Genomic DNA, 27,815 nt, shown 5'->3' with positions numbered 1-27,815 from the left:
TTTTTCAAAGGAGAGAATACATAGTTTCTAGCAGATTCTCAAAAGGTTTTGAAAAAAAACTTTTTTAAACTATAGATACAGAAGAATAAGAGGAACAGGCAGTGAGAGAGATAAAAGGTAGAATGAATGGAAGACAGAAGGAGAACATGAGTGAGAGATGCAAAAGTTGTGGAGGAACAATATAAGTTCAGGACAGAGGAACCAAGTGAAGACTGGAAAGAAGCAGAGATGATACAGCCACTGTCATAGCTCTAAAGAAACACGTTGTACATACAATTCTAAATGTTTTTTAAAATATGCAATGTCGGACAAGAAATTGTAACTATAATAAAGGTCTTAAGCTGGTTAATGGATTAAAAAGTGTGGCATCAATATTTTCATCTTTAATAAAATTTTTAAAAAACAAAGGAACTACCAACTATGATACATACAAAAAATTTAATAGCTATTAACATTATTAGCTTTTGGCAAAAGTAGTTCATGTGATGCTTTGTTCTGTTCTTATCAAGTAAGAGGGCTATCTTGACAGGTAATTTTCTGGAAAGACAGAGCAGGCTTGCTATTCACCTATCAAATTTTGCTCTCAGTAACTCAAAAAGGTGGGTTTTGCAAACAAATCAGTATTATTAGAATCACTTCACAGTAAAAGCTATATATAAACCTTAGTCCAGCTGCTGTTATATTACACATCAATAACAATTTCTAGCAAAGTTATACCAAAAATAGTTTCTTTTCTCCTAGGAAATAAGATATTTATCCTAAAATTCAATTCAAAAGCAACATTGATTCTTAGTGCAATTTATATATACACTGTTGCTAAAACAGTTAGAAAAATGTCTAAAAAATTTTACAATGCAGACTTTTATTTCAAGTTATAATGTTTACAAATATATGGAAAGCAAATACTGAAAATATTCTGTAATTTTATTCTCGTGTAATCAAATAATAAAGTGAATATTTTAACATTCAATGAATTATTTCTTGTATACATGAAGAATACATTAAATTGTACAGTTTTTTGTCACAGTATTTTAACTAGTGAACATTTCAATATTCCAATCTAGAAGGCAGACAATAGTAATACTGTATGATTGAACAAGATAATTATTGAATGATATATTTTATAAGATAGTTGATTAAAACATTATTACATATTGGATATAAAATGATTCATAGCTTCTCTCTCTCTCTAGTTAAAGATTTTAAACATAAGTTCAAATACTGCCATTTTCAATAAAAGTAAAACCCAATAGAACTTTCTGAAGTTTTGATTTTTGATGATTTTGAAATTAGATATTTTGGATATGTTACCAAATTATTACTTTTTGAAAGTATTGTTTTATCTTTGGTGGATGTGTGTGAGAGAAAATAAGCAGAAAATCATCTGTCTTAAAAGTAAGCACCAGTCTAAACTCAGAAGAAAAACATCTTAAAGGAGTAAATGCTGTGATTAGTATCTGCAGTGCTAACAAATATTTCTTTAAAGCTGTTACTGATGCCAATACTGTGAGTTACAAACATAGCTTATTCCTATGTTCTTTTAAAAAAGGCTTGACAGTCCTGACATACAAATGTATCCAAAGATCTAGGGATGCAAAACTTCTCCTTTTAACTTTACTACCCATATTTCTATCAGTTGCTTCTCAGTTTAGTAGGAAAAAACAACGGAAAAGCAGAATTAAAAAGGCACTGATAAATGACCCTACACATATGACAAAGAATCATTAAAGATGTTCATATGTATTAAATTATTGTCTTCAAATATCAATATTTTTATATTCATATTTTGTATCTGACTTCTGCAACCACTTTGATTATTTTTAAAAAGAATACTGATATTTTATTAGCAGTTATAATCTAAAAAGACTGGAACATCCATTGAAGAGATATAATTTTCTACATAGATTAAAATATCACATGCAGAAAACATCTATACAAAATTAAGAATACCACTCACATATGCTCAAAAACTATCATTTAGCCATATCCAAGGCAGAGGAAAGTTTACCAATTTGCAGCCTGTGATTACAAAGCAACAAAAGCTTAATAAGCATACAAAGATGGATTTCTGTTCCCATTACTCTCAGTCATCCACATCATCCCCACCAAAAGAAGACTGTCATGGATTGAATTGTGTCCCCCCAAAATATGTGTATCAATTTTGTATCAAATTGACACAAAATATGTGTATCAATTCCCAGTACAGTGTGAATGCCCACCATTTTATCATCTGACGTGATTTTCCTATGTGTTGTAAATCCCATCTCTATGATGTTGATGAGACCGGATTAGCAGCTGTTATGTTAATGAAGCAGGGCTCAACCTACAAGATTGGACTGTGTCTTGAGCCAATCTCTTTAGAGATATAAAAGAGGGAAGCAATCAGAGACATGGGGACCTCAAGCCACCAAAAAACAACAGCCAGGAGAATAGTGCCCCCTTTGGACCCAGGGTCCCTGCACTGAGAAGCTCCTTGACCGGGGGAAGATTGATGACAAGGACCTTCCTCCAGGGCCAACAGAGAACGACTTCCCCTGGAGGTAGATGCTGAATTTGGACTTTTTTTGGCCTACTAGACTGTGAGACAATAAACCTCTGTTTGTTAATGCCCTTCGCTTGTGGTATTTCTGTTAAAGCAGCACTAGATAACTAAGACAGAAACTAAACAATTAAAACTATACCAAAGAGGCAAACTGTTTCTAAGGAGAAATCTGTTGTCATTTTTATCTTTGTTTCTCTATATGGAATGTGCTTTTTTTCCTCTGGATGCTTTTAAGATTTTTTTCTCTCACTGATTTTAAGCAACTGAATTATAATGTGCTTTTGTGCATTTGTTTCGTGTTTCTTTTGCTAAAGGTTATTTGAGCTTCTTCGATCTCTGGGTTTATAGCTTTCATCAAATATGAAAAGTTTTTGGAAACTATTTCTTCAAATATATTTTCTATCTACCCTCCCCATTCTGCAACTCCAATTATATGTATATTAATTAGTCGGCTTGAAGTTGTACCATAGCTCATTGATACACTGTCCATTTTTTTCTTTCCTTTTTCATATTGAAAAACTTTAACTGTGATGTCTTCAAGTTCATTAATCTTTTCTTCTATAATATCTAATCTTCTAGTAATATCACTCAGAATATTTTTCATCCAGACATTTTATTTTTCATCTCTAGAAATTCCATCTGTGCATGTTTTTAAGTCTTCCATGTCTTTCCTCAACATCTTATGTTTTTGTCTATCTTCTTCAGCATAATATCAGTTTTAATATCTTGTCTACTAATTCTGAGAAGTCCTGGTGGTTCAGTGGTTAAAGTCCTCAGCTACTAACCAAAAAGTTGGCAGTTTGAACTCACCAGTCACCCCACGGGAGCAGATGTGGCAATCTGCTTCTGTAAAGATTTACAGCCTTGGAGACTCTATGGGCAGCTCTATTCTGTCCTACAGGGTCAACTCGATGGTGGTGGGTTTGGTTTTTTGGGTTTCTACTAATTCTATCTTTTGTGTCATTTCTGTTTTACTGACTGCATTTTTCTTCATTAACCTACTGCCATTGAGTCTATTCCAACTCATGCCAATCCCATGTGTATGAGAGTAGAACTGTGGTCCACAGGGTTTTCAATGGATTTGAACCTCCAACCTCTCAGTAAACACAGCATGTTAACCATTCGTACTACCCAGGGACTTCTTCTCCTCATTATGAGTCATATTTTCTGGCTTCTTTACATGCTTCATTATTTTTTATTTGACAGGGGTGGCAAGAAGATTTTATGTTTTGAGCTATGAGAATATATTATCCATTATAAAAAAAATTTTGTTATTCCAATTACAAAGCTTGACTAAACTAAAATCACCAATTAAGTTCTTACAGAAGCTGTTCTGAATGAGAAAAAAATGACAACTTTTGATTAGCAAAACTAACATTATTACCTCATCATATGTGTATCTGTAGTCAGCCTTCTTTGATTTGAGGTCCCATAAAACTACTGTTCCAGATTCAAAGCCAATTAAAAGCTGTAATAAAGAAAAAGCCACATTACCTAGGAATGACATCGATTATATGAAACATTTATTTGGTGACAATAAAGATAACTATTGTCATTTATATGGTTCAAGGATAAAATTATAATTAAACATTTTTGGAACTGACTTGACAGCAATGTTTTTATTGATAATTACTAATCAGGTAGATGACAACTGAGAACACTGCAAATTTATATGCCTTTGACAATTAGGGACTCACCATACATCATGAAACTGATTTACGAAAAGGAAAACAGTACTATTTTGAAATCATAACTGCTTACCTTTATTAACACGTTGTAATAAAATACTGATAAAACAACATTTATATATGCTTTAGAGTTTACAAACTTTACTAGTTCAACACATTATCAGGCAATATCAAGATGGAAGGAAAGTTTTCATTTATCCCACCACGCCTCCCACCCAAAGGCTTAGATTTTACACAAGTATCTTTCACAAGAAAAAGAATAAGGGAGGATATAGGTTAATGTCACTTGTTTCATATTAAGTCTCTTTCAAAATATACAATTCTAATATTGTGAATTAATTCCAGCAGTCCAGTTATCCATTTGTTTTCCCAGTAAGGCAAACTAAGAGAACAGTGTTAAACAATATACAGGCAAGATCTCTCCCACCAATTGAGAGAAGAAAATCCTGAGTAAACACCTTCACAAAATCCAGAAGTGTCACAAAAGTGATTTCTAATAGTGATTACAAGTTTCCCAGTATTTACTTAAAATGTCATAAAATTATATAGGTAGAGAAATACCATTATTAAACTGAACTTCCTGAAAGATTGGCTTGAATTAGATAATAGATTCATGGACAAGAAAATTTTGTTTTTTAACTGTAACAGCTAATATTTACATTAACCACTAAGAAGACTCAGTTGCTGCGACTCTGATTCGTGGCAACCCCACATGTTTCAGAGCGGAACTGCATCCCACAGGGTTTTCAGCAACTGTGACCTTTTGTAAGTCGATCACCAGGGCCTTCTTCCTAGACACCTCTGGGTAGATTCAAACCTCCAGTCTTTTTGTTAACAGCCAAGTGCTAACGTGTCTGCACCATCCAGGGACTCCACCCAAGTTAACAATAGCTAGATATTGACTATGTGAAACTGGTTTCAAAGTATTAAAAATTAAATGTAACTAGCACAAGATGGTTAAAAATATTGTATTCAATAAATTACATTTTTAAAAACCTCTATTAATTTGAGCTGTTTATGAGGAAAAATTTAGGGGAAATGAGGTATAAAGACAACTCTAACATAAGGCAATATGTGGTAAGCACCATAAAAATTGTATAACTAAAGTATTAAAAAGAATTCACATGCAAAAGAAAATATTTTTGGTTAGTTTATCAGAAAAGCAGGGAAAATATTCTGAATAAGTCAAATATAAATAACTTTTAATTATATTTATTTTACTTATTTTTTGATTCTATAAAACTGTAAATGATTCTAATTTTTCTACTTGTTCTTTATAACGTATAAGCCATTGAGTATATAAGATAGATACTTGTTAGGAATCTCAATTGTGCTGGTTAAGTGTGTTCCTAGAATAGTTTACATGTGTGAAAAATAAAAGGTCTAACCTTTCCCTCATCCATTGGATTATCACTTATGTGGACAACAGGTCCTGGGTGAGATTTAGATGACCTAAAAGAGAAAAAGTTAATAAGCTGTTTTCCTCAATTAAAAATGTCAATACAACTATATATTCATTACTATAAGAATAAATAAATGAAAATAAAGATCTATTTATGAAGAACGAAAACATTTCAATAAGTGATCAATCATGGATGTACAGTTCTTAATATGTATTAAAATGGCAATGGTGGGGGGGAAGATGACTCTTGTGTTGATGCAAGCCAGCACAATTTACAATTAAAAACACATCCTGTATAGCAAGGAGTTTTCAATTTGGGCAAAGTTTTCAGCACGGAAAATTTGTTCTTATGGTAGAATTCTCAAAGTCAGTATTTTTTAAATGCACCAGCACCTAAAACATTGATATTTCACTCAATTCTAGTCTCCACTGGGGATGAACCAGCACCTAAAACATTGATATTTCACTCAATTCTAGTCTCCACTGGGGTATGCCATCTTGTTCCACAGCTTACACCAGAAAGAGCAAAGTTCCTATTCTATTAATACAAACAATCTACAACAGTAATGCCACTTACACCTTCTCAGAGAAAAATACGCCCTACAGATAAGAATATAGCTGAATTGATACGTAAAGAGTACGAATAAGCATATCTCTATTCTTAAACTCCTAGGGTTGAGAGACCACTCCACTTCATGAGAACCATCTGTAAGACTATACAGACACCTGCAGCAGGCCCACCCACTAGATGTTATGATCAACTCAAAGAACAGATCATGCAACTCACTCTAAGAAAGGTCAATGGTATGGTAATAATATCCCTACCACAGTCAGGAAAATCAGGCTTTAAGCACTTTTATAGTTGTACCAACACATTAGTTAAGAAACATGCCATAAAATTCTTTATGTAAAGAGATATAAATGTAAAGAAAAAAAAAACTGAAAAGCTCCTTAAGCTGAGATTTTTATATCTGAGCAATATAAAAACAAACTTGTAGAAGAAATAAAAATTTTTCTTCTATTTTTTTGATACAAAAATTTTTTAAGAACAAGCAAAAAGTTTACACTAAAGATTCTTTGCATCCTATAATTTAATCCAGTTTTTGTTAATATTAGCAAATGAAATCGTGCTTATATCAAAAATAAGTGAAATTAACTTTCAAGCAAACTCTGCAATATGTTAACTTTAGCAAACATTTACATTATATATTTGTTAATTATTAAATCATATCAAGTAGTGGTTTAAGATCAGTATCTTCAAATACTACTGGCAACCCATTAGTGAGTCATGAAATCAGTTTATAGGCCATGACCAGCACTGAAAGGGAAATAATTACGAGATAAATGAACAGAAAAGATGAGGTACTCTGCACCTAGTAAGATGAAAGACTGTTTCATTAAACTTGTGTTACAGCTTATATATATGTTAATATATGCATATATACATATATATAGCATTTAAATTTACAAATAGTCAATAGGACAATAGTTGAAAGTGAATAATGAACCTGTATTTAACAGCATGAACATGTGACACATAATTTATTTCAACGGATTTACTGACTATTATATAGATATTATATATGGAACTGATACTTTCAGAGATGGAATATTTGCTCAAACTTACAGTTCAATGGCTTTATTCCACATAATGACGTAGCCTGAGAGTGCGAAGGACTCCACATTGACAATGTGTATATTACCTCGTTCAGTGCCCACGTAGAGCCACTTACTCTGGAAAGGCAGATGGCAAAATGTTACCCTGCAAGAGAAAATATACCCAAAAGGAAATTTGAAAAATACCTGGTAAATTTTATTAAATGCATTAGAAGTCAATCATGACACATGTAATTTAGGGAAAGCAAAAAAGATATACAGCCATCAGATTTATCTATGTATTGTGATTAATATTTAACTATGCTAACTCAACTTCTAAGTCAAAAATAAGGCCCTACAGTAAATAACATGGCATGCTGGAAAGATGAGTTTTGAAGTTAGAATGTGTTTCAAATCTCCTGTTCTTCACTAACTGTATAATCCTGGGCATGTCACAAATTCAACTTTTAAGCCACAAGCTATAATCCAATAGCCACATCGCCTCTGGAAACTACCGCATTCATTTCCTAGAAGTCACTAAGCACATTAATCCATTCAGTACCTATGCTTACTGTTCTTTCCAAGAAAGTGCTCCTCCCTCCCCTTTGTTCTAATACTACCTCCCATTCAAATTGATGTTCCAATCCTTTTGCATCTCTCTCAGGCTTGCTGGGTATTATAGTTAGGGTCTATCTTCCTTATTAATTTGCAAGCCTCTTGAAGGGCAGAGACTCTCTGCACTCAGACTTAACCAGTGTTTTTGAAGTATATTTGAACTATCTCCTCCTGTGCCCTGATGACATGGGAGGCCTTCTTTAAATTATAATAATTTATAACCATGTACTAAACTTTCATTATCATTCCCCCCAAAATTCAGACATTTTCTACATCAGCTCATTTGATTTCAAGGTAAAGAATGGAAACTACCTTATCTTTTTTGTTGCACTTATGGAGCCCTGGTGGCACAGTGGTTAAGTGGTCAGCTCCTAACCGGAAGGTGAGCAGTTCGAATCCGCCAGCAACAGCTTGGAAACCTCAAGGGGCAGTTCTAGTCTGTCCTGTAGACTAGCTATGAGTTGGAATCGACTCAACGGCAACGGGTTTGTTTTGGGTTTTATATATATATACAATTTTATTGGTGTTATTGCCATTGAGTCAGTCATGAACATCTGATATATTTTATTTCATATGGATTTACTGAGTAACTATTATATAATGTTATCACATATCATACTGGTATTTATGCAAAAGAAAGGAAAAATTCATCTATGTAAGACTTGTGCATGGATGTTCTTAACAGCTTTGTAATAGCTAAAAACTGGAAACAACCCAAATGTGCACCAACAGGTAACTGGATGAACAAATTGTGATACGTATAATAAATCTCTAGCAACAAAAAGGAAAGAATCACTGATAGATGCAACAACACTGATGAATCTCAAAAGCATTATGCTGAGTGAAAACTGCTAGATGAAAAAGACATACTGAATGACTCATTTATATACAATTCTAGAAAATGCAAACTAACCTACAGTGAGAGGAAGCAGATCAACGGTTGCCTGGAAATAGCGGGTCAGGGAGATGACACAAGTGGGGAGGAATTACCATGAGGAAACTTTTGGGGATGATGGGTAGGCTCATTATTTTGATTGTGATGACGGTTTCATGGATGTGTGTATGTCTGAAAATTTATCAAGTTGCACACTTTGAATATGTGCAGTTTATTGTATATCAATTATACCTCGATAAAGCTGTTTTTAAAAAATGTCTGTTTTCAGAGATTTATGGATTTAGGAATGATGAAAGCAGACTGTGTGTTTAACATGTAAACACAAGCTCTGGAGTGACTGCATGGGTTCAATTTCCAGGTCTGTCACTCATTAGGGTATGACCCTAGGTAAATTACTAAATCTCACAGAGCCTCAGTTTCCTAAGTATCCAAGCTACCTCACAGTATTCATCTGGGAATCAAATAAGACAAAGTATGTTATATGCTTAGAACACTACCTGACACAAGTTCAGTAAATATTGCCATCGTTGCTGTTGAGTCAATTCTGACTCACAGCGACCCTACAGGACTGAGTAGAACTACCCACAGGGTTTCCCAGGAGCGGCTGGAGGATTCAAACTACTGACCTTCTGTTTAGCAGCCAAGCTCTTAACCACTACCCCACCCAGGCTTCCAATAAATGTTAGCTAATTATTATTAAAAACAAGTGATATTCTACCAATTAGAAGCTATAGGTAAATTTTAACTATACGAAATAAATAAAAGTAGCAACAGCATGTTGGCTATGAAATGAGAAATGCAACAAAAATCATAAAAACAACTATCTAATTGGAAACGTATTGTAAATTAAAATACAAATATAGCAGAACACTTTTAAAGTTCATATTGCAAAATAAATAAGCTGAAATAATGACTGGCTGAAAAAATATCAGAAAAATCCAACTTCCCAATCTGTTCCACTGTTTGCAACTCTATTATTCTCCATTCTATAAAAGCAGTAGCTACTAACTTCCTCAATACAATTATATAACCCTTCTTTGATTTTAATACTAACAAAATTATTTAAATATTATAACATGCTTACAAAATTTAAACTTATCTCCTTAAGGGCAAAGATTTTAGACTTATCAAATAATATTTTTTTTAGTACAGCAAAAGCATACAGTAACTATAAATATTTAAATAAATGATGTAAAAATATTTTCACTGTTCAGAAATAAAAATGTAAAACTTCTCCCTAGACTCACTTTCTCAATATTAGCCACCATTCAAAGATTTTTCCTCAGTCAACTCTACAACCAACTTACAGTGCTTGACTATTTTAAGCATCTATGTTTTTCATAAGTGATAAGAATAAACTACTTAATATTTAATATTTCAACAAGGAACTTAAAGTGTTCACTTAACTAACCTGGTACCAAGACTTTAACATAGTCCCTAGAATCTGAATTTTGCATACTTAAAAAAAAAACAAAACTAGACATCATGGGAGTTTAACATCATGAAAGTTAAAAATTACTCTGCTCCATAACTCTCTTCATTATTTAAGTACACTATGGGGAGGCGGGGAGGGGAGGTCAAATACTATAGTTTTTATCACAATTAATCCCAAAATCTTAATTAAAAAAAGAAACAATTAGCAGATTTTAATTGCTCTGAATATGTAGGAATAGTGGGAAAACTAAAATTCTGTGTTGCAACCAAATAAAATCATATCATGCCAGTAATACTATGGAAAGGTCAATAAGAAAATGTGGCTCCCCAAAGCATATTACTAGAAAAGCAACTCAATCAACAAGCTCTACCAAGAAATGTAAGATCCAAATTATGGGCAATAATAATCAGTAAGTTACCAAAAGGTGAAACTGCTGGTTGAGACATACTGGACTTGATACACTGTGTTTAACAGTATTCTTTCACTGTGTCATATAAACATTAGCTTATTTCTTCATTTACGAAATAAGAATCTTGGCCTTCTTTACTGAAAGCTTAAAGAATAAAACAAAGAATAACTATATAAGCTTTTACATAATAATTAAAATTCATAATAAAATCATAGTGATTACTTAAAAGGAGTTATATATTAAAGCACTTAAGACAATAGACTATATATGTATATATGTGTGTGTATACACCTACACCCACACATAGGGAGAAAAAGACAGAAAGAGAAGATAAAGAGATTTGTTGCTATTATTTAATGACTCTAAGGAAGTTATCCAAGATAGAAACCTGGTATTTTTCAGTAAAATCTGTCATGAAACTAATGGCACTACACAGCCTTGGGGCAGATTTCAAACTTAAAGAGTTCAGAACAATAGATCTGAAAAATACATTGAAATAACTAGAAATTTCAACAAAAACGAAGTATCATATGTGGTAATCTATAGTCTCCCAGTGAGTCTCACCTCCCTCCCTATAACTGCACCCTTGTTTAGTCCCCCCCTGTACTAACTCTAGGACTGACCATGTGATATGCATTGGTCAATGCAGCATTAGCAACTGTGTTACAAGTAAAGCTTTGAAAAGCATTTGCACACTGCAGCTTACTCTCTTTCTTACGCTTGTGGAACCCAGGCGCCATGTGATGAAGCCCAGACTAGCGTACTGGAGACACTGGCTCAGCTTACAGACATCATGAGCCACCAGACCTGTGAGTAAAGCAAGCTAGATTACCAAACCCAGCTGAGCTTCCAGATGACTACAGCTGCATAAGTGACTACAGGCAAGCCTGACCCAGATTACTGATCCACAGAATGGTGACCAAACAACACGTTTATTATTTTAGTCTCTAAGTTTTTGAGATGTTTCGCTATGCTGCAACAGATGATTGATACATTATATAATATACTCAACCAAAAGCTTTTTAGTTGAAAATGCACTAATAAGGTTATATATTTTAATATTAAAGAATGACATCTTAATGTGAACCTGAAAAGGTGCCTTAAAATGGATAAGTTGAGCCAAGAGGATTCTGAATGAAACAAATGTATTAGAAATGCATAGATAATGAAGCTGAATTCCCTCGGCATGTCACTAAATAGAGTTGCATTCTAAATCCCTATGCTTGATCTAAACACAGACATCTTATATGTACCATTACTGGGAATATGATAATTCTTTGCTTGAGGGACTTAAAAAATGTATGTTATGTGTTAGGAAGTAACACATATATCCTATGAACTATTTAGCCTAGTAGCAGCTTGTCAAATATTATGTAGTAAACAGGCATCAAATTTGGAAGATTTTACTATTACCAGCTTTCTCTGATAGAATACATACAGCCTCCTATGTTGAAATTAATCATCTATTAACAAGGGCATAAATACAACATACAGATGATTATAATTTCAGAGTTTAATCCATGGAAAGGAATATGAGCCAATAAGCTCATCTATAAGCCTATGTCACCATTAGTCTGACATGACAGGATACATATTGTCCCTTTTATATTCTCAGCAAATACCACAGTACCTTGCACCTAATAAGTGCTCAATGAGTATTTGTTAAATGAGCAAATAAACTATAGAAAGTGTGTGGATTTTTATGTTAACTAATAAAACAACCATCAGAGTTTTCTTGACTTGCCACCTCCCCCAGCCATCCTCAGGGCCTGGGCCTAATTTAAACAATTATCATATTGTCAAATCCATGCCAAAAAGAAGACATATTTTTAATGCCAAGTACGATCACACCATTGTCTTACTTAAAAAAACACTAATGGCTTCCTACCTTCTACCATAATGCCTCTTAGGCAATACTTAGTGACATTTTGTGGTTCATACGTCTGGGAAAAGGAAATAGAGATATAAAGTTTGCTAGATTTGGGCAACTGGTACTTAACACTCATTCCCATACTCTTCTATACGCCTTCCTGGGCCACAGATGCTGGAAAACTAAAACCTACATTTCCTGCTCTCCTACAGCTGGGTCGAGATGAGATCTAAGTGTCTACTAACTGGATGTCCTTGCGATTTGGGAGGCAGAAGTGAGGCAGCAATCACCTTTCTCCTGCCGCTTCTGCTGGCAAGGACATTCATTCACGGAGACCTGAGTCGTAAGCGAGAGTGAGGCCTAGACACAGTACTCCGAGGGTCTAATTATGAGCTTCAAATGGTGAGAGGCAGTTGTAGTGGCAGTTGCCCACAACCTGGTTGCAGCTATGGTGACACATTCTAAAACTCAATAGGTCTACACCCTTCCAAATATTTAACAGGTACATAAATTCCTTTATGCTTAAAATCTTTGGTTTCCATTCCTTCATTGAACCCTAATACAGCAAGAAAATAAAATGCACCAAATTTGTAACTTATCTATACAACAGGCTATAAAACAAGCAAGCAAAAAAACTAAACCTGTTGCCATTGAGCCCATTCCAACTCACAGCAGCCCTACAGGACAGAACAGAATTGCCCCACAGGGTTTCCAAGGCTCTAATTTTTACAGAAGCAGACTGCCACATCTTTCTTCTTCGGAGTGGCTGGTGGGTTTGAACCTTTTGGTTAGCAGTTGAGCACTTAACCACTGTGGCACCAGGGATCTATTTACAACTGACAGCCTAAAGTGACCAAAAAAATACCCATTTATAATATGTCTTACTAAGATAATGTTATTCATCTAATGTGTCAAAGTTGAAAAAAAGGACAAGACTCTTTCTTATAGTTGTATAGAAGGCCTTTCATAAGGTAGAACTTTTATATCTTTCCAAAGTTACCCAATTTAGAGTACACACCCAGCAATGTCTAACTAGATACAACGCCCTAACACGTGAGATTACTTCATGACTTTATGCCTGTGAACACAACAGAAAGCCTTTTTGCCCTTTGTCAACCTGGCAAATCCCTACTAACCCTATGAGTCTGTTAATATGGGTTCTGCTCTAACGCTTTCACTAAAATTCCTAAAATATAATGATACATTAATTTTTTCTAGAAAATCTTTAAAATTCCATATAGAAAATTCCATTACATTCATCTAACATAATGTTTCCATTGAATTGCAATTTACCATTTTATCTTCCTTAGTCAATTATAACTTCAGTATCTCTCTCGAATTTATCACAGTTTTTGCATGGTCTAGAAATACAATGTTTGTCAAACGAATTAACGCTAAAGGAAATATGAAAGACACAGGTGTTATTTGGTTGTTGTTGTTGTTAGGTGCCGTCGAGTCGATTCCAACTCATAGCAACCCTACAGGACAGAAGAGAACTGCCCCATAGAGTTTCAAAGGAGCAACTGGTGGATTCAAACCGCCGACCTTTTGGTTAGCAGCCGTAGCACTTAACCACTATGCCACCAGCGTTTCACATTTTAAATTACTTGTACCTTATACAGTCTAAAAAAAAAATTTTTTTTATACAGTCTTGTTATTAAATGAAAATTTAAGTTTGTATTAATAAATATAGAAATGGATTAAAAATAATAGCAGAGTCAGTTGAAAGCAATTTATAGACCTGTTAAAAGGATTTCCTTTCTACTTGTGGTCCCATATATCTTGTCTGATAAATGTCACAGCTACTTTAGGAAAATCATCATCATCATCTCTAACCTAGAAAGACAATGTAGATGCTTCACAAAATAAGCTTCGGAGGTTTTTGAAAGTTGTTTTGCATTTGTATTGATTTACAGGCAGTTCCTGGTTACGAACACTCGAGTTATGTACAACCCATAATTACGATTTACATACTACAATGGTTCCCAATAACAAATAGGTGCTACTTTGAGATGCACACCAAAACATTATCACTGTATTATTATACTAAATATGTTTTAGTGTATTTGGAAGTGTTTCTTTAATGTTTTTTATGCATAGAAAGCTACACTATATACTATATACTATATATACTATATATATACTATATACTATATATACTATATACTATGACAAACATTTGAGTTACTGATGTTAGATATGAACCTTACCTAGCTGTTCCGAATTATGCGCAAATTCAAGTTAAAGACAGACTTAGGAACTCAACTTGTTCATAATCCAGAGACTGCCAATACTAAATTCTTTATTAATTGTATCTCAATTTTTATAAAATATTTTAAAAGCTTTAGAAATATGTCCAAATAAATCATGATATTAACCTTTCTTATAAAATGAGACCTTAAAAAACAGCATCAACAACTACCAAAACACTGAATATCAACAACTGAAACAAAGGATATCAAATGGGAAAATAGTGTATATCAACTACAGAAATAATAACAACTGAAAAAGCTGTTCCTTGTTGTACAGAGAATTTCTTAAAATTCTATTTTAAATCATCTTGCCTTGGGGAATAAAGATAACCGGGGTATTTTTATACAACAAATGCTGTGACAAACAAAAAGTAACCTGGTAGTCATCAGCAGTGATGGCACAGAAGTTAAAACAGCTCGGCTGCTAACAGAAATGTCAGTGGTTCGAACCTACCAGCTGCTCCATGGGAGAAAGATGCAGCAATTTGCTTCCGTAAAGATTTTCAGCCTTGGAAACTCTGTGGGGCAGTTCTACTTTGTCTGATAGGGTTGGAATCAACTCAACAGCAAAGAGGCATCAGCAAGACTTAACTGTATTTTCTGTGAAATGCCTCATTTCTGTCTTCGATTTTTATATTAGATTGTCTTTTATCATACTTTAATGGATAAAAAAAATTTTTTTTTTTTATCCATTAGGTGCACTGTAAATACCTTCCAGTCTATAGATTTTTTTTTATTAAAAACGTTCTCTCTCTCTACACACATACATGCATACACACAATCCAATAAAACCATTTATTATAAACTTACTATCTTAAATGACTTTTATTAGCCTTATTTTTATTATATGTTTGTCTTTCCCCTCCCCAAAATGTACTCTCTCCATAAATCCTATCGACAACCTGGAACATTTTTCCTTCAAGTCTATAAAATACACAAACAAGGAATGCTGAGGGGGGATGGAGTCATTGTTTTTAAAAATGGGGATGTTAAACAAATTATTCTGAATCATGTTTTCTTATCCATCAATATCTGGTTGATGGAGCTTGTTACGGATCTAAATGAGTCCCCTAAAAATGTGTTAACTTGGCTAGGTCATGATCCCAGTATTGTGTGACTGGCCACCATTTTGTCATCTGATATGATTTTCCTAAGTGTTATAAATCCTCCCTCTATGATGTTAATACCCCCACGCATCTGTCAATTTGTCCTACTGCGGGGGCTTGTGTGTTGCAGTGAAGCTGGAAGCTACGCACCATTACCCATGATGGACAGGTTTCCGCTGAGCTTTGAGACTAAGAAACACAAGGAAGAAGAACGCAGCAGTCTACTTCTGAAAAGAATTAGGCAGTGAAAACCTTATGAATAGCAGCAGAACATTGTCTGACATAGCGCTGGGAGATGATCCCCTCAGGTTGTAACACACTCAAAAGATGACTGAGGAAGAGCTGCCTTCTGAAAGTAGAGTCGACCTTAATGACATGGATGGAGTCAAGCTTTTCAGACCTTCATATGTGGATGTGGCAAGACTCAAAATAAGAAGAAACAATTGCAAACGTCCATTAATAATCGGAACCTAGAATGTACGGAGTATGAATCTAGGAAAACTGAAAATAGTCAAAAATGAAATGGAATGCATAAACATCAATATCCTAGGGATTACTGAGCTAAAATGGGCTGGTATTGGCCATTTTGAATAGGATAATCATATGGTCTACTATGCTAGAAATGACAACTTGAAGAGGCATGGAGTTGCATTCATTGTCAAGAGGAACATTTCAAGATCTATCCTGCAGTACAACAATGTCAGTGTTAGGATAATATCCATACATAAGACAACAAAGGAAGACTAGTTAATACGAATATTATTCAAATTTATGCACCAACCACCAAGCCCAGAGATGAAGAAACTTAAGATTTTCACCAACTTCTGTAGTCTGAAATTGATTGAACACAGAATCAGAAAGCACTGATAATTACTGATTGGAACACACAAGCTGGAAACTAAGAAGAAGGATCAGTAGTTGGAAAAGATGGCCTTGGTGATAGAAACGATGCCGGAAACCGCACGACAGAATTTTGGAAGATCAACGACTTCTTCATTGCAAATATCTTTTTTCAAAAACATAAATGACAACTATAAACATGGACCTCGCCAGATGGAACACAAAGGAATCAAATCAACAACATCTGTGGAAAGAGAGGATGGAAAAGCTCAGTATCATCAGTCATAACAAGGCCAGGGGTTGACTGAGGAATAGACCATCAATTGCTTATGTGCAAGTTCAAGTTGAAGCTGAAGAAAATCAGAACAAGTGCACCAGAGCCAAAGTACTACTGTGGGTATAACCCACCTGAATTTAGAGACCATCTAAAGAACATATTTGATGCATTGACCACTAGTGACTGAAGACCAGGCGAGTTGTGGAAGGACATCATACGTGAAGAAAGCAAGAGGTCATTAAAATAAAAAAGAAAAAAATAAAATAAAAAAGGAAAGAAAGAAAGACCAAAATGGATGTCACAGGAGATGCAGAAACTTGCTCTTGAACATCGAGTAGCTAAAGGCAATGGAAGAAATGACGAGGTAAAACAGCTGAACAGATGTCAAAGGGAAGCTTGAGAAGACAAAGTTATTATAACATGTGCAACCTGGAGTTAGAAAATCAAAAGGGAAGAACACGCTCAGAATTTTTCAAGCTAAAAGAAATGAAGAAAAAATTCAAACCTTGAGTTGCCACATTGAAGGATTCTACAGGGAAAATATTACACGACTCAGGAACCCTCAAAAGCCGATGGAAGGAATACAGAATCACTATACCAGAAAGAATTAGTTGACATTCCACCATTTCAGGATATAGCATATGATCAGGAATCCATGCTATTGAAGGAAGAGGTCCAAGCTACACTGAAGGCACTGGTGGAAAACAAGGCTCCAGGAATCGACTGAATCAGATGTTTCAATAAACAAATGCAAGGCTGGAAGCACTCACTCATCTATGCGAAGAAATTTGGAAGACAGCTACCTGGCCAACCATCTGGAAGTGATTCATATTTACACCTATTCCCAAGGAAGGGGATCCAACCAAATGCAGAAATTATCAAGCAACATCATTAATATCACACGCAAGTAAAATTTTTCTGACACTCGTTCAAAAGCGGCTGCAGCAGTACATTAACAGAGAACTGCCACAAATTCAGGCCAGGTTCTGGAGAGGGTGTGGAATGAGGGACATTATTGCTAATGTCAGATGGATCCTGGCCGAAAGGAGAGAAAACCAGAAAGATGTTTTCCTGTGTTCTATTGACTATGTAAAGGTATTCAACTATGTGGATCATAACAAATTATGGATAACACTGCAAAGAATGGGAATTCCAGAACACTTAATTGTGCCTATGAGGAACCTGTACATAGATCAAGAGGCAGTCATTCGAACAGAACAAGTGGACACTGAGTAAAGTCAGGAAAGGTGTGCGTCAGTGTTGTATTCTTTCACCATACTTATTCAATCTGTATGCTGAGCAAATAATCTAAGAAGCTGGACTATATGAAGAAGAACTGGGCATCGGGATTGGAGGAAGGCTCATTAACAACCTGTGTTATGCAAGGACACAACCCTGCTTGCTGAAAGAAAGGAGGGCTTGAAGCACTTTCTGATGTAGATCAAAGACCACAGCCTTCAGTATGGATTACACCTCAACATAAAGAACACAAAAATCCTTACAACTGAATCAATAAGCAACATCACGATACATGGAGAAAACACTGTAGTAGCCAAGGATTTCATTTTACTTGGATCCACAGTCAACACCCACGGAAGCAGCAGTGAAGAAATTAAAGGATGTGCTGCATTGGGCAAATCTGCTGTAACAAACCTCTTTAAAGTGTTAAAAAACAAAGATGTCTCCTTGAAGACTAAGGTGCACCTGACCCAAGTCATGGTGTTTTCAATCACCTCATATACACGTGAAAGCTGGACAATGAATGAGGAAGCCCGAAGAACTGACACCTCTGAATGATAGTACTGGCAAAGAATATTAAATATACCATGGACTGTCAAAAGAATGAACAAATCTGTCTTGGAAGATGTACAGCCAGAATGCTCCTTGGCAGCAAGGATGGTGAGACTTCAACTTTACATACTTCGGACCTGTCAAGAGGGATCAGTCCCTTGAGAAGGACATGATGCTTGGTAAAGTGGAGGGTCAGTGAAAAAGAGGAAGACCCTCAATGAGCTGGACTGACACAATGGCTGCAACAATGGGCTCAAGCATAACAACGATTGTAAGGATGGCAGAGGACTGAGTGGCGTTTCGTTCTGTTGTACACATGGTCGCTGCGACTTGAAGGTACCTAACAACAACTACAACAAAATGGTCGCTGCGGCTTGAAGGTACCTGACAACTACTACAACAAACTGTGAGAAAATAGTTTCTCTTTGCTAAGGCCATCTATTTGTGGTATTTGTTACAGCAGCACTAGATACTGAGACAGGGCTTATCTTTCAACCTTACGGTAAGTTTGTCATACAGAACTTTAAAATTTTAATATAAAATTACATCTCCTTTCCTATGTAGCTTGTGCTTTGTGTATGTTGTTTAAGCACTCTTTGCCCAGGTCTTACAGATGGCCCTTACATCATTTTCTTCCAAGTTTACTTATTTTTTCTGTGGTTACTTTGCATTTAGGTCTTTAACTCATTTGCGATTTATTTAAAGTATGAGGTAGGGACCACTTTTTCCCCATTTAGGTAAGAGTTGTCACACAATTCTTTATTAGAGCATCCTTAACTGTTTGGAGACTCCTGGTGGCACAGTGTTTAAGAGCTATGGCTGCTAACCAAAATGTCAGTAGTTCGAACCTACCAGTCGCTCACTGAAAACCCTATGGGGCCATTATACTTTGTCCTATAGGGTTGCTACAAGTCAGAATTGACTCGATGGCAACAGTCTCTTTGTTCATAATGCCACCTCTGTCACTTAATTTTCTTCTTAAAAATGTCTTGGCTATTCTGGTCCTTTCTTCCATATGGATTTTAGGATCAGTTTACTGAGTTCCATGAACAACCATGGTAAAATTTTGATTGGAATAGTACTAAATTTATAGATTAAATTGAGGATAACTGACATATTTTAAAACTTGAGCATTCCTTCTCTGTTTAGGTCTTCTTTTATTCCTCTGATATTGTTTTAGTATTTTCTGAATACAGATCATAGCTTTTTGCTAGTGTTATTTTTAGGAGTTTGTAATTTTTGTTGTCATGATGTATGCATTTTTTCCTTTTTCCTTTCATTTCCTTTCAAACATTCTGTCATTATACTTTAGGTATAGCTCTTATAAACAATGTAACAGTGTATCTCTTATAAAAACCTTTATTTTGTTGTTTTTAAATTCAATCAGGAAATCTCGAAATTTCAGTATGTGAATTTAACCCATTTACCATCAGTTTCGATACAGACAGAATTGAACCATCAGTTTCAATACAGACTTAACTGAATTTATTTCTACCATCTTGTTTAACCATCCTTTTTATTTCTATCATTTTATCTCTTTTACTGGCCTCCGTTGATTCAATTTCTTAATTCTCTTCTTTCCTTCTCTAATTTTTTTTTAATTGTGGTAAAAACATACAAAAAACATTCACCAACTCAACTGTTTCTATATGTACAACTCAGTGACACTCCTCTAACAGTTTTAATGTTATATATATTGTATATTTTATATTCTTTCAGTGGTGACCTTAATCTTTTAAGATACATACTTCATAATTTTCTTAAGTATGATACTATTTCTAACATTCTTTTAATTATTTCAGTCACATGCTGCCTTAGTCACCTACTGCTGCTATAACAGAAATACCACAAATGGATAGCTTTAACAAAGAGAAGTTTAGTCTCTCACAGTCCAGGAGGCTAGAAGTCTGAATTCGGGGCACAGGCTCCAGGGGAAGGTTTTCTCTCTGTGTCGGCTCTGGAGGAAGGTCCTTGTTATCAGTCTTCCCTTGGTCTGGGAGAATTTCAGCATAGCAACCTCAGGTCTAACGGACACCTTCTGCTCCAGGCACTGCTTTCTTGGTGGTATGAGATCCCCTCTCCACTTGCTTCCTTTTCCTTTTATCTCTTGTAAGATAAATGGTGGTGCAGGCCACACTCCAGGGAAACTCCTTTTACACTGGACAAGGGATGTGATCTTAGTAAGGGTGTTACAATCCCACCCTAATCCTCCTTAACATAAAATTACAATCACAAAATGGAGGGAAACCACACAATACTGGGAATCATGGCCTCACCAAGTTGACACATTTTTGGGGGGAACACAATTCAAACCATGACATTGCATCCTTTGGCCTCCCAGAATTCATGTCCTGCCTACATGTAACACATTCACCCCATCATATCATAGCTAACGTTTTAAATCAACTCCAAGTCCAAATCCAAAAATTCCTCTTCATCTGTGAGATGTAGAATACAAGTTATCTCCTTCCAAAGTATAATGGCAGAACAGGCACAAGCTAGACATTTCCATTATAAATGGGAAAACCTAGAGGGAAAGAAGGCATAGCAGGCACCAAACAAGTCAGCAGAACACATTATCTCAGCCCTCAAGGCTCTGCAAATAATCCTCTGTTCTCTGAGGCCATTTACATAATGGTCCTGTCCTCCAGGCTCTAGGTATCTGCCACACTCTCAGGATTCTGAGTGGAGGACCCTCAGCTCTGGGCTTCAGCTCCAACTTGCAGGCCCAGTGAGATGGCAACTCTGCTCCCTAGGCTTTAGGCGCACCATTCTCCAAGTCCATCTCAGTAGCGACTCCACTCTTAGAAATACCAGAGACCACCATGGCTCCACCCTCTGAAACCTTAGAGGTCAAGGCCATATCTTTTGAGACTGAGGCAGCTCAGCTTCCTGCGTTCCTTGTCTCTTCAGCTTCTGCTTCATGGCTCCTTGGCCTGTCGGCCCTTTGGGTCTCATGCCTGCATCTGCCCTGATGTGGCAAGTGTTCCAAAGCTCTGTACATCCGCTGAAATTGCCTGGAGGCACCCCCACTCCACCAGTAAACTTTGGCCAGAAGGCACTCAGGTCCCTTGCTCTATGAGCCCACCAGTAAGTGCCCAGAGGTACATCACTCTGTCTGGAAGCCTCCTACACAAAGCTACTCAGCTGTCTTGCTCCATGGATCAGCTGCAGCGCTGTTTCCTGTTGATCTCCTGGTTCTGCTGCCAGTCCTCTGTTGCTGCCAGTTCTCTGTCATTGCCAGGTCTACTTGTGTTGGTCCTCTGCTGCTGTTTCTCGATGTGTATGTTGTCTCCAACGTAACAGCTCTCCTTATTTCCTTATGAGTCCTCTAACCATTCACAGTTTCAAAACCAGTTCTACATTTTAGGTACCTGTTAGATCAGCACCCTACTCTCAGTACCAAATTCTCTTAGTCATCTACTGCTGCTTTAACAGAAATACCACACATAGATGGCTTTAACAAAGAGAAGTTTATTCTCTCACAGTTTAGTAGGCTAGAAGTCCGAATTCAGGGTGCCAGCTCCAGGGGAAGGCCTTCTCTCTCTGTCGGTCCTGGAGGAAGGTCCTTGTCATCAGTCTTCCCTTGATCTGGTAGCATTTCAGCACAGGAATCTTAGGTCCAAAGGATGCGCTCTGCTCCCAGCACTGTTTTCTTGGTAGTATGAGGTCCCCAACTCTTTGCTTGCTTCCCTTTCCTTTTATCTCTTGTAAGATAAAGGGTGGTGCAAGCCACACTCCAGGGAAACTCCCTTTACACTGGATCAAGGATGTGGCCTTAGTAAGGGTATTACAATCCCACCCTAATCCTCTTTAACATAAAATTACAATCACAAGATGGAGGACAACAAAATATTGGGAATCACGGCCTAATCAAGTTGACACATATTTTGGGGGGACAGAATTCAATCCATGACACATGTCCCAAACCAACTTCTATGCTACTTTTGTAACACAGAATGCTAATTTTATCATCTTTTAACTATAAAAGATTAGTTATTTTTTATAGACCAGTCAACCAGATATAACTGATTGCTTTTCGCGACACTGCTTTTTGCATCCTACTTATCTCCTCTGAAATCATTTTTCTTCTTCTTCAGTCTTCTGTAGTTCTGTGAGCAAGCCACCAAAGGTGACAAACTCTTATTCTTTGTATGTCTGAAAATGCTCTTTATTACACCCTCAGAATTGAAAAATTATCTACATATAGAATTCTTTCAAACAACATATTGGAGATACACTGCCTTTCAACAACTACTCTGCAATTAGAAATCTATATCAGTTTATCATCAGTACGTCGGGTTCAGGTATCTTTGTGTCTATTTTGCTATCGTGTACTTCTAAAAGAAGCTCATATATAATACTTCTTCAGTTTTGATAACTTTTCCGTCATTATTTTTTTAGATATTATCCCTCAAGCATTCCATCCATTCTCTATTCCTAGTTCTATTAAGTTCTCTTTTTATATTTTTCGTTTTTACTTTTTATCCTGCACTCAGCATATCCCTCAAAAAAAAAAAAAAAAAAAAACTAGCTGCCAATTCACCAATTCTCTATTCAAATCTGTCTGATTGTTAGGTACCATCCAGTCAGTACCAACTCATAGCAACGCTATGTATCACAGAACAAAACCCTGTCCAGTCCTGCGCTATCCTTACAATTGGTGTTATGCTTGAGCCCACCGTTGTGGCCACTATGTCAATCCATCTCGTTGAGGGTCTTCCTCTTTTTTGCTGACCCTCTGCTTTACTAAGCATGATGTCCTTCTCTGGGGACCGATCCCTCCTGATAACATGTCCAAGGTATGTGAGTTGAAGTCTCACCATCCTTGCATCTAATGACCATTCTGGCTGTGCTTCTTCCAAGCAGATTTGTTCATTCTTTTGGAAGTCCACGGTATATTCAATATTCTTCACCAACGCCATCATTCAAAGGCATCAATTCTTCTTCGGTCTTTCTTATTCATTGTCCAGGTTTCATGGGCATATGAGGTGACTGAAAATACCATGGCTTGGGTCAGGCACATCTTAGTCTTCAAGGTGACATCTCTGCTTTTTCAACACTTTAAAAAGGTCTGTTGCAGCAGGTTTGCCCAATGCAATGCATCTTTCAGTTTCTTGCCTGCTGATTCCATTCCATAGTCATTGATTGTGGATCCAAGTAAAATGAAGACCTTAATAACTTCCATCTTTTCTCCATTTATTATGATGTTAGTTAATGGTCCAGTTGTGAAGATTTTTGTTTTCTTTATGTTGAGGTGCAATCCATACTGAAGGCTGTGGTCTTTGATCTTCATCAGTAAGTGCTTCAAGTCCCTTTCACTTTCAGCAAGCGAGTATGCCATCTGTATATTGTAGGTTGTTAATCAGTTTTCCTCCAATGCTGATGCCTCTTCTTCATACAGTCCAGCTTCTTGGATTATTTGCTCAGCATACAGATTGAATAAGTATGGTGAAAGGATACAACCTTGACACACACCTTTTCTGACTTAAAACCACGCAGTATCCCCTTGTTCCGTTTGAATGACTGCCTCTTGATCTACATACAGGTTCCTCATGAGCACAATTAAGTGGTCTGGAATCCCCATTCTTCCCAATGCTATCTATAATTTGTTATGACCCACTCAGCTGAATGCCTTTGCACATTCAATAAAACACATGAAAACATCTTTCTAGTGTTCTCTGCTTTTAGGCAGAATCCATCTGATACCAGCAATGATATCCCTTGTTCCAAGTCCTCTTCTGAATCTGACTTCATTCCTTGTCAATAGACTGCTGCAACCTCTTTTGAATGATCTTCAGCAAAATTTTACTTGCTCTGTCTGATCTAATGTTTATCAAATCTACTAAGTTTACCTCAATGACTACATTTTTAACTTCAAACTCGCTAACAGGCTGCTGCTCAGAGCCCCCATAAATGACACATACAGGTCTGTTTTTTAGTTTTAAAATGTTCTGTATTTTTCCCTTATAGGTGAAAAGCACCTTTCTTAATCATTTTGAAGATGTTAAATGTATTTTCATCTCCCTTTCAGGGAGGTATATTTATTTTAAATTTCTTGGGATCTTTCCTAAAATTAGTATTTCATAGGCTGTCTTTCCTAAAATTAGTATTCTTTATTATTCAGTAATATTTCATTATTAATTGTATAATTTAGCAGGATAAAATAACCTTCTTTACCTGGTTTAATATTTTGGCCTTGAATTCTTCCTCTGCAGTGAATATTTTCATCTAATTTCTTCCATTTTTATATGTGTTATTATATAAAATTACCATTTTAACATTTCAGTCATGAATTGATTTAGATGTGTTGCTTATAAGCAACTAAATATGAACTTAAAAGATCCAATCTAAATCAAATGATTATCTTCAAAGAAATATTAAAGGTGTCTATAAATTTTTGTGGAAACCCCAGTGGCATAGTGGTTAAGTGCTATGGCTGCTAACCAAAGGGTCGGCAGTTCTAATCCGCTAGGCGCTCTTTGGAAACTCTATGGGGCAGTTCTACTCTGTCCTACTGGGTCGCTATGAGTCGGAATTGACTCGACAGCAGTGGGTTTGGTTTGGTTTTTGGATATAAATTGTTAGAATTATTAGGAGTTTATCAAGGCTGCCAGATAAAGAATCAATATAACAAGGAATCAACTGTATATCTATTCACCAAGAATAGTTAAAAATGAATGCTAAAAAAGATACTATTCATAGGGTTTTTTTTTTTGAAAAAATGTGTACAGTAATAAATCAAAAGATATACCAAACCTACACTAAGAATATTTTTGAACTTTCTTAAAAGACATTAAAGAAGCTACACTAAATGTTTAACTTTGCTACTCTGTAGCATATATACTTTGGTGAAATATACCATATTTGTATATAGAGAGATACAATGTTGTAATATTGTACAGATCTACCACACTGAGCTATACAAGTAATGCAATTATAATCTAAATGACTGTTTTTTTTTTTGTTTGTTTTTTTAATGGAACTGTACAATTCCTTTACAACATGAATATTTATTAGGCCTTACTATGTGTCGTATTCTACTTGCCAGAGAAAAAGCAGTGAACAGAAAGGTCAACTTTGGCCTTGTGTTGCTTACATTTAGTGGGAGGAGACAAGCAACTAAAAAAAAAAAAAAAGGTTTTAAAATATATACAGAGGAGCAAAGCCCTTAAGACAATCCTCAAGAAGAATTACATGGGAATATCTGAGTAGCCAGAATTAAGACTTATTCTAGAAAGCAAAAATCCTCACAACTGAACCAATAAGCAACATCATGATAAATGCAGAAAAGATTGAAGTTATTAAGAAATTCACTTTACTTGGATTCACAATCAATGCCCATGGAAGCAGCAGTCAAGAAGTCAAATGACGCATTGCACTGGGCAAATCTATTCCAAAAAAAATCTCTTTAAAGTGTTAGAAAGCAAAGATGTCACTTTGAGGACTAAGGTGTGCCTGACGCAAGCCATAGTATTTTCAATCACCTCATATGCATGGGAAAGGCGTATAATGAAAATATGGAAGACTGAAGAAGAATTGATGCCTTTGGATTATGGTGTTGATGAAGAATATCGAATATATGATGAAATTCCAGAAGAACAAACAAATCTGTCTTGGAAGAAGTACAGCCAGAGTGCTCCTTAGAAGCCAGGATGGTGAGAGTTCATCACACATTCTTTGGATATGTTGTCCGGAGAGACTAGTCCCTGGAGAAGGACATCATGCTTGGTAAAGTAGAGGGTAAGTGAAGAAGAGGAAGACCCTCAACGAGATGGATTAACGCAGTGGCTGCAACAATGGGCTCAAATATAACGATCGTGAGGACAGCGCAGGACTGTGTAGTGTTTTGTTCTGTTGTATATGGGGTAGCTATGAGTCAGAAATGACACCTAACAACAACACAACAACAAAGCCTCCTAGATATAACAGCTATAGGCTCTGGACAAAACATGAAAACCAAGTCTTTGAAGGCACTGAAAAGCAATAAAAAATACGCAGAAAGTGTTAGGGAGCTGACACTTGCAAGAGGAAAACTGCAGTGTGTGAGATTTGCTTCCATGTGGCTTTTCACCTGACGGTACTCCCAAATCCATGCAGCCCAGGGCAGCTAAAACATAGCAGAAAACCACACTCTTAATGGCCTGAAGGGTCAGAGTTCAAGTTTTTAGGCTGCCGCAATGGATGAAAAGTGAGAAAGAATATTCTGAGAAAAGGGAGCCACCGAGGGTGGGCAAATTCTGGCTATGAATGCAACCATCCAGGTTGGCCTCTGATCTACATGCGCAGGGAGCAAAATATAAGGTGCCCAATGGAAAGCAACAGTTGAAAGGCAAAATATTGAAATAACTTAAAAGAGACTTCAGTTGCTGCCCACTTCAGGATAGGCAGTGTGGAGTTCGAGTCAAGCCAACCCTGGTGGTGTAGTGGTTAAGGGCTATGGCTGCTAACCAAAAGGTTGGCAGTTCGAATCCACCAGGTGCTCCTTGGAAACTCTATGGGGCAGTTCTAGTCTGTTCTAAAAGATCACTATGAGTCGGAATCTACTCAACTGCAGCGGGTAAACAATAACTAGAGGCAAATAACAGAGTCACCAGCCTTTACAACGTATCGCCCCCAATACTTGCTACCCAATGAAAAATCTATACACGTGCAAAGAAACAGAAAAATGTGACTCAGTGTTCAAAGAAAAGACAGTCAAAAATGACTCTGAGACACCTCAGATGTTGCAATTACCACACAAGGACTTTAATGCAGCTATTAGAAATATGTTCAAAGGGTTAAAAGAAAAACATGGTTATAATCACTGGGAATCTCAGCAGATTAATGGAAATTATTGAAATGGCCAGAAACCTTAAGTTCGCATCAGTGAAGAAAGAGCTCCAGGGAAAATCCTCTAGTTTAGGCTTGAGGAGCTGGAAAGCATCCGCATCGGTGACTACAGGTATTTAAAACTCTAAGGGTGGGGAATGCTCCTCTGTGATCAGAGAAGCTGTGGTCCCAAGAAGGTAAGACAAGTCCTAGTTGATTTCATTTTCTGTCTATCCTACCACTGCTTGGCTTCAGACACAATCACAATCACAGGAAATGTGTAGCA

General features: G+C 36.2%; 1 protein-coding gene across 8 annotated transcripts in view; it reads right to left on the bottom strand.

The window, feature by feature from the left end:
• Positions 1-27,815, bottom strand: part of STXBP5 (syntaxin binding protein 5) — a 205,630-nt gene that overhangs the window by 125,211 nt on the left and 52,604 nt on the right. For all 8 annotated transcript variants that reach the window (XM_003404421.4, XM_064291914.1, XM_064291911.1 and 5 more), the window contains exons 5-7: positions 7,260-7,394; positions 5,619-5,682; positions 3,927-4,010 (exon numbers count right to left, since the gene is read on the bottom strand). In XM_003404421.4, coding sequence (XP_003404469.1) covers positions 3,927-4,010; positions 5,619-5,682; positions 7,260-7,394 — 283 coding nt within the window. The remainder of the gene's footprint in view (positions 1-3,926; positions 4,011-5,618; positions 5,683-7,259; positions 7,395-27,815) is intronic.

This window comes from Loxodonta africana, chromosome 1 (assembly GCF_030014295.1).
Source record: "Loxodonta africana isolate mLoxAfr1 chromosome 1, mLoxAfr1.hap2, whole genome shotgun sequence".
Classification (NCBI taxonomy): domain Eukaryota; kingdom Metazoa; phylum Chordata; class Mammalia; order Proboscidea; family Elephantidae; genus Loxodonta; species Loxodonta africana.
This window is presented reverse-complemented; position numbering and strand designations above follow the sequence as displayed.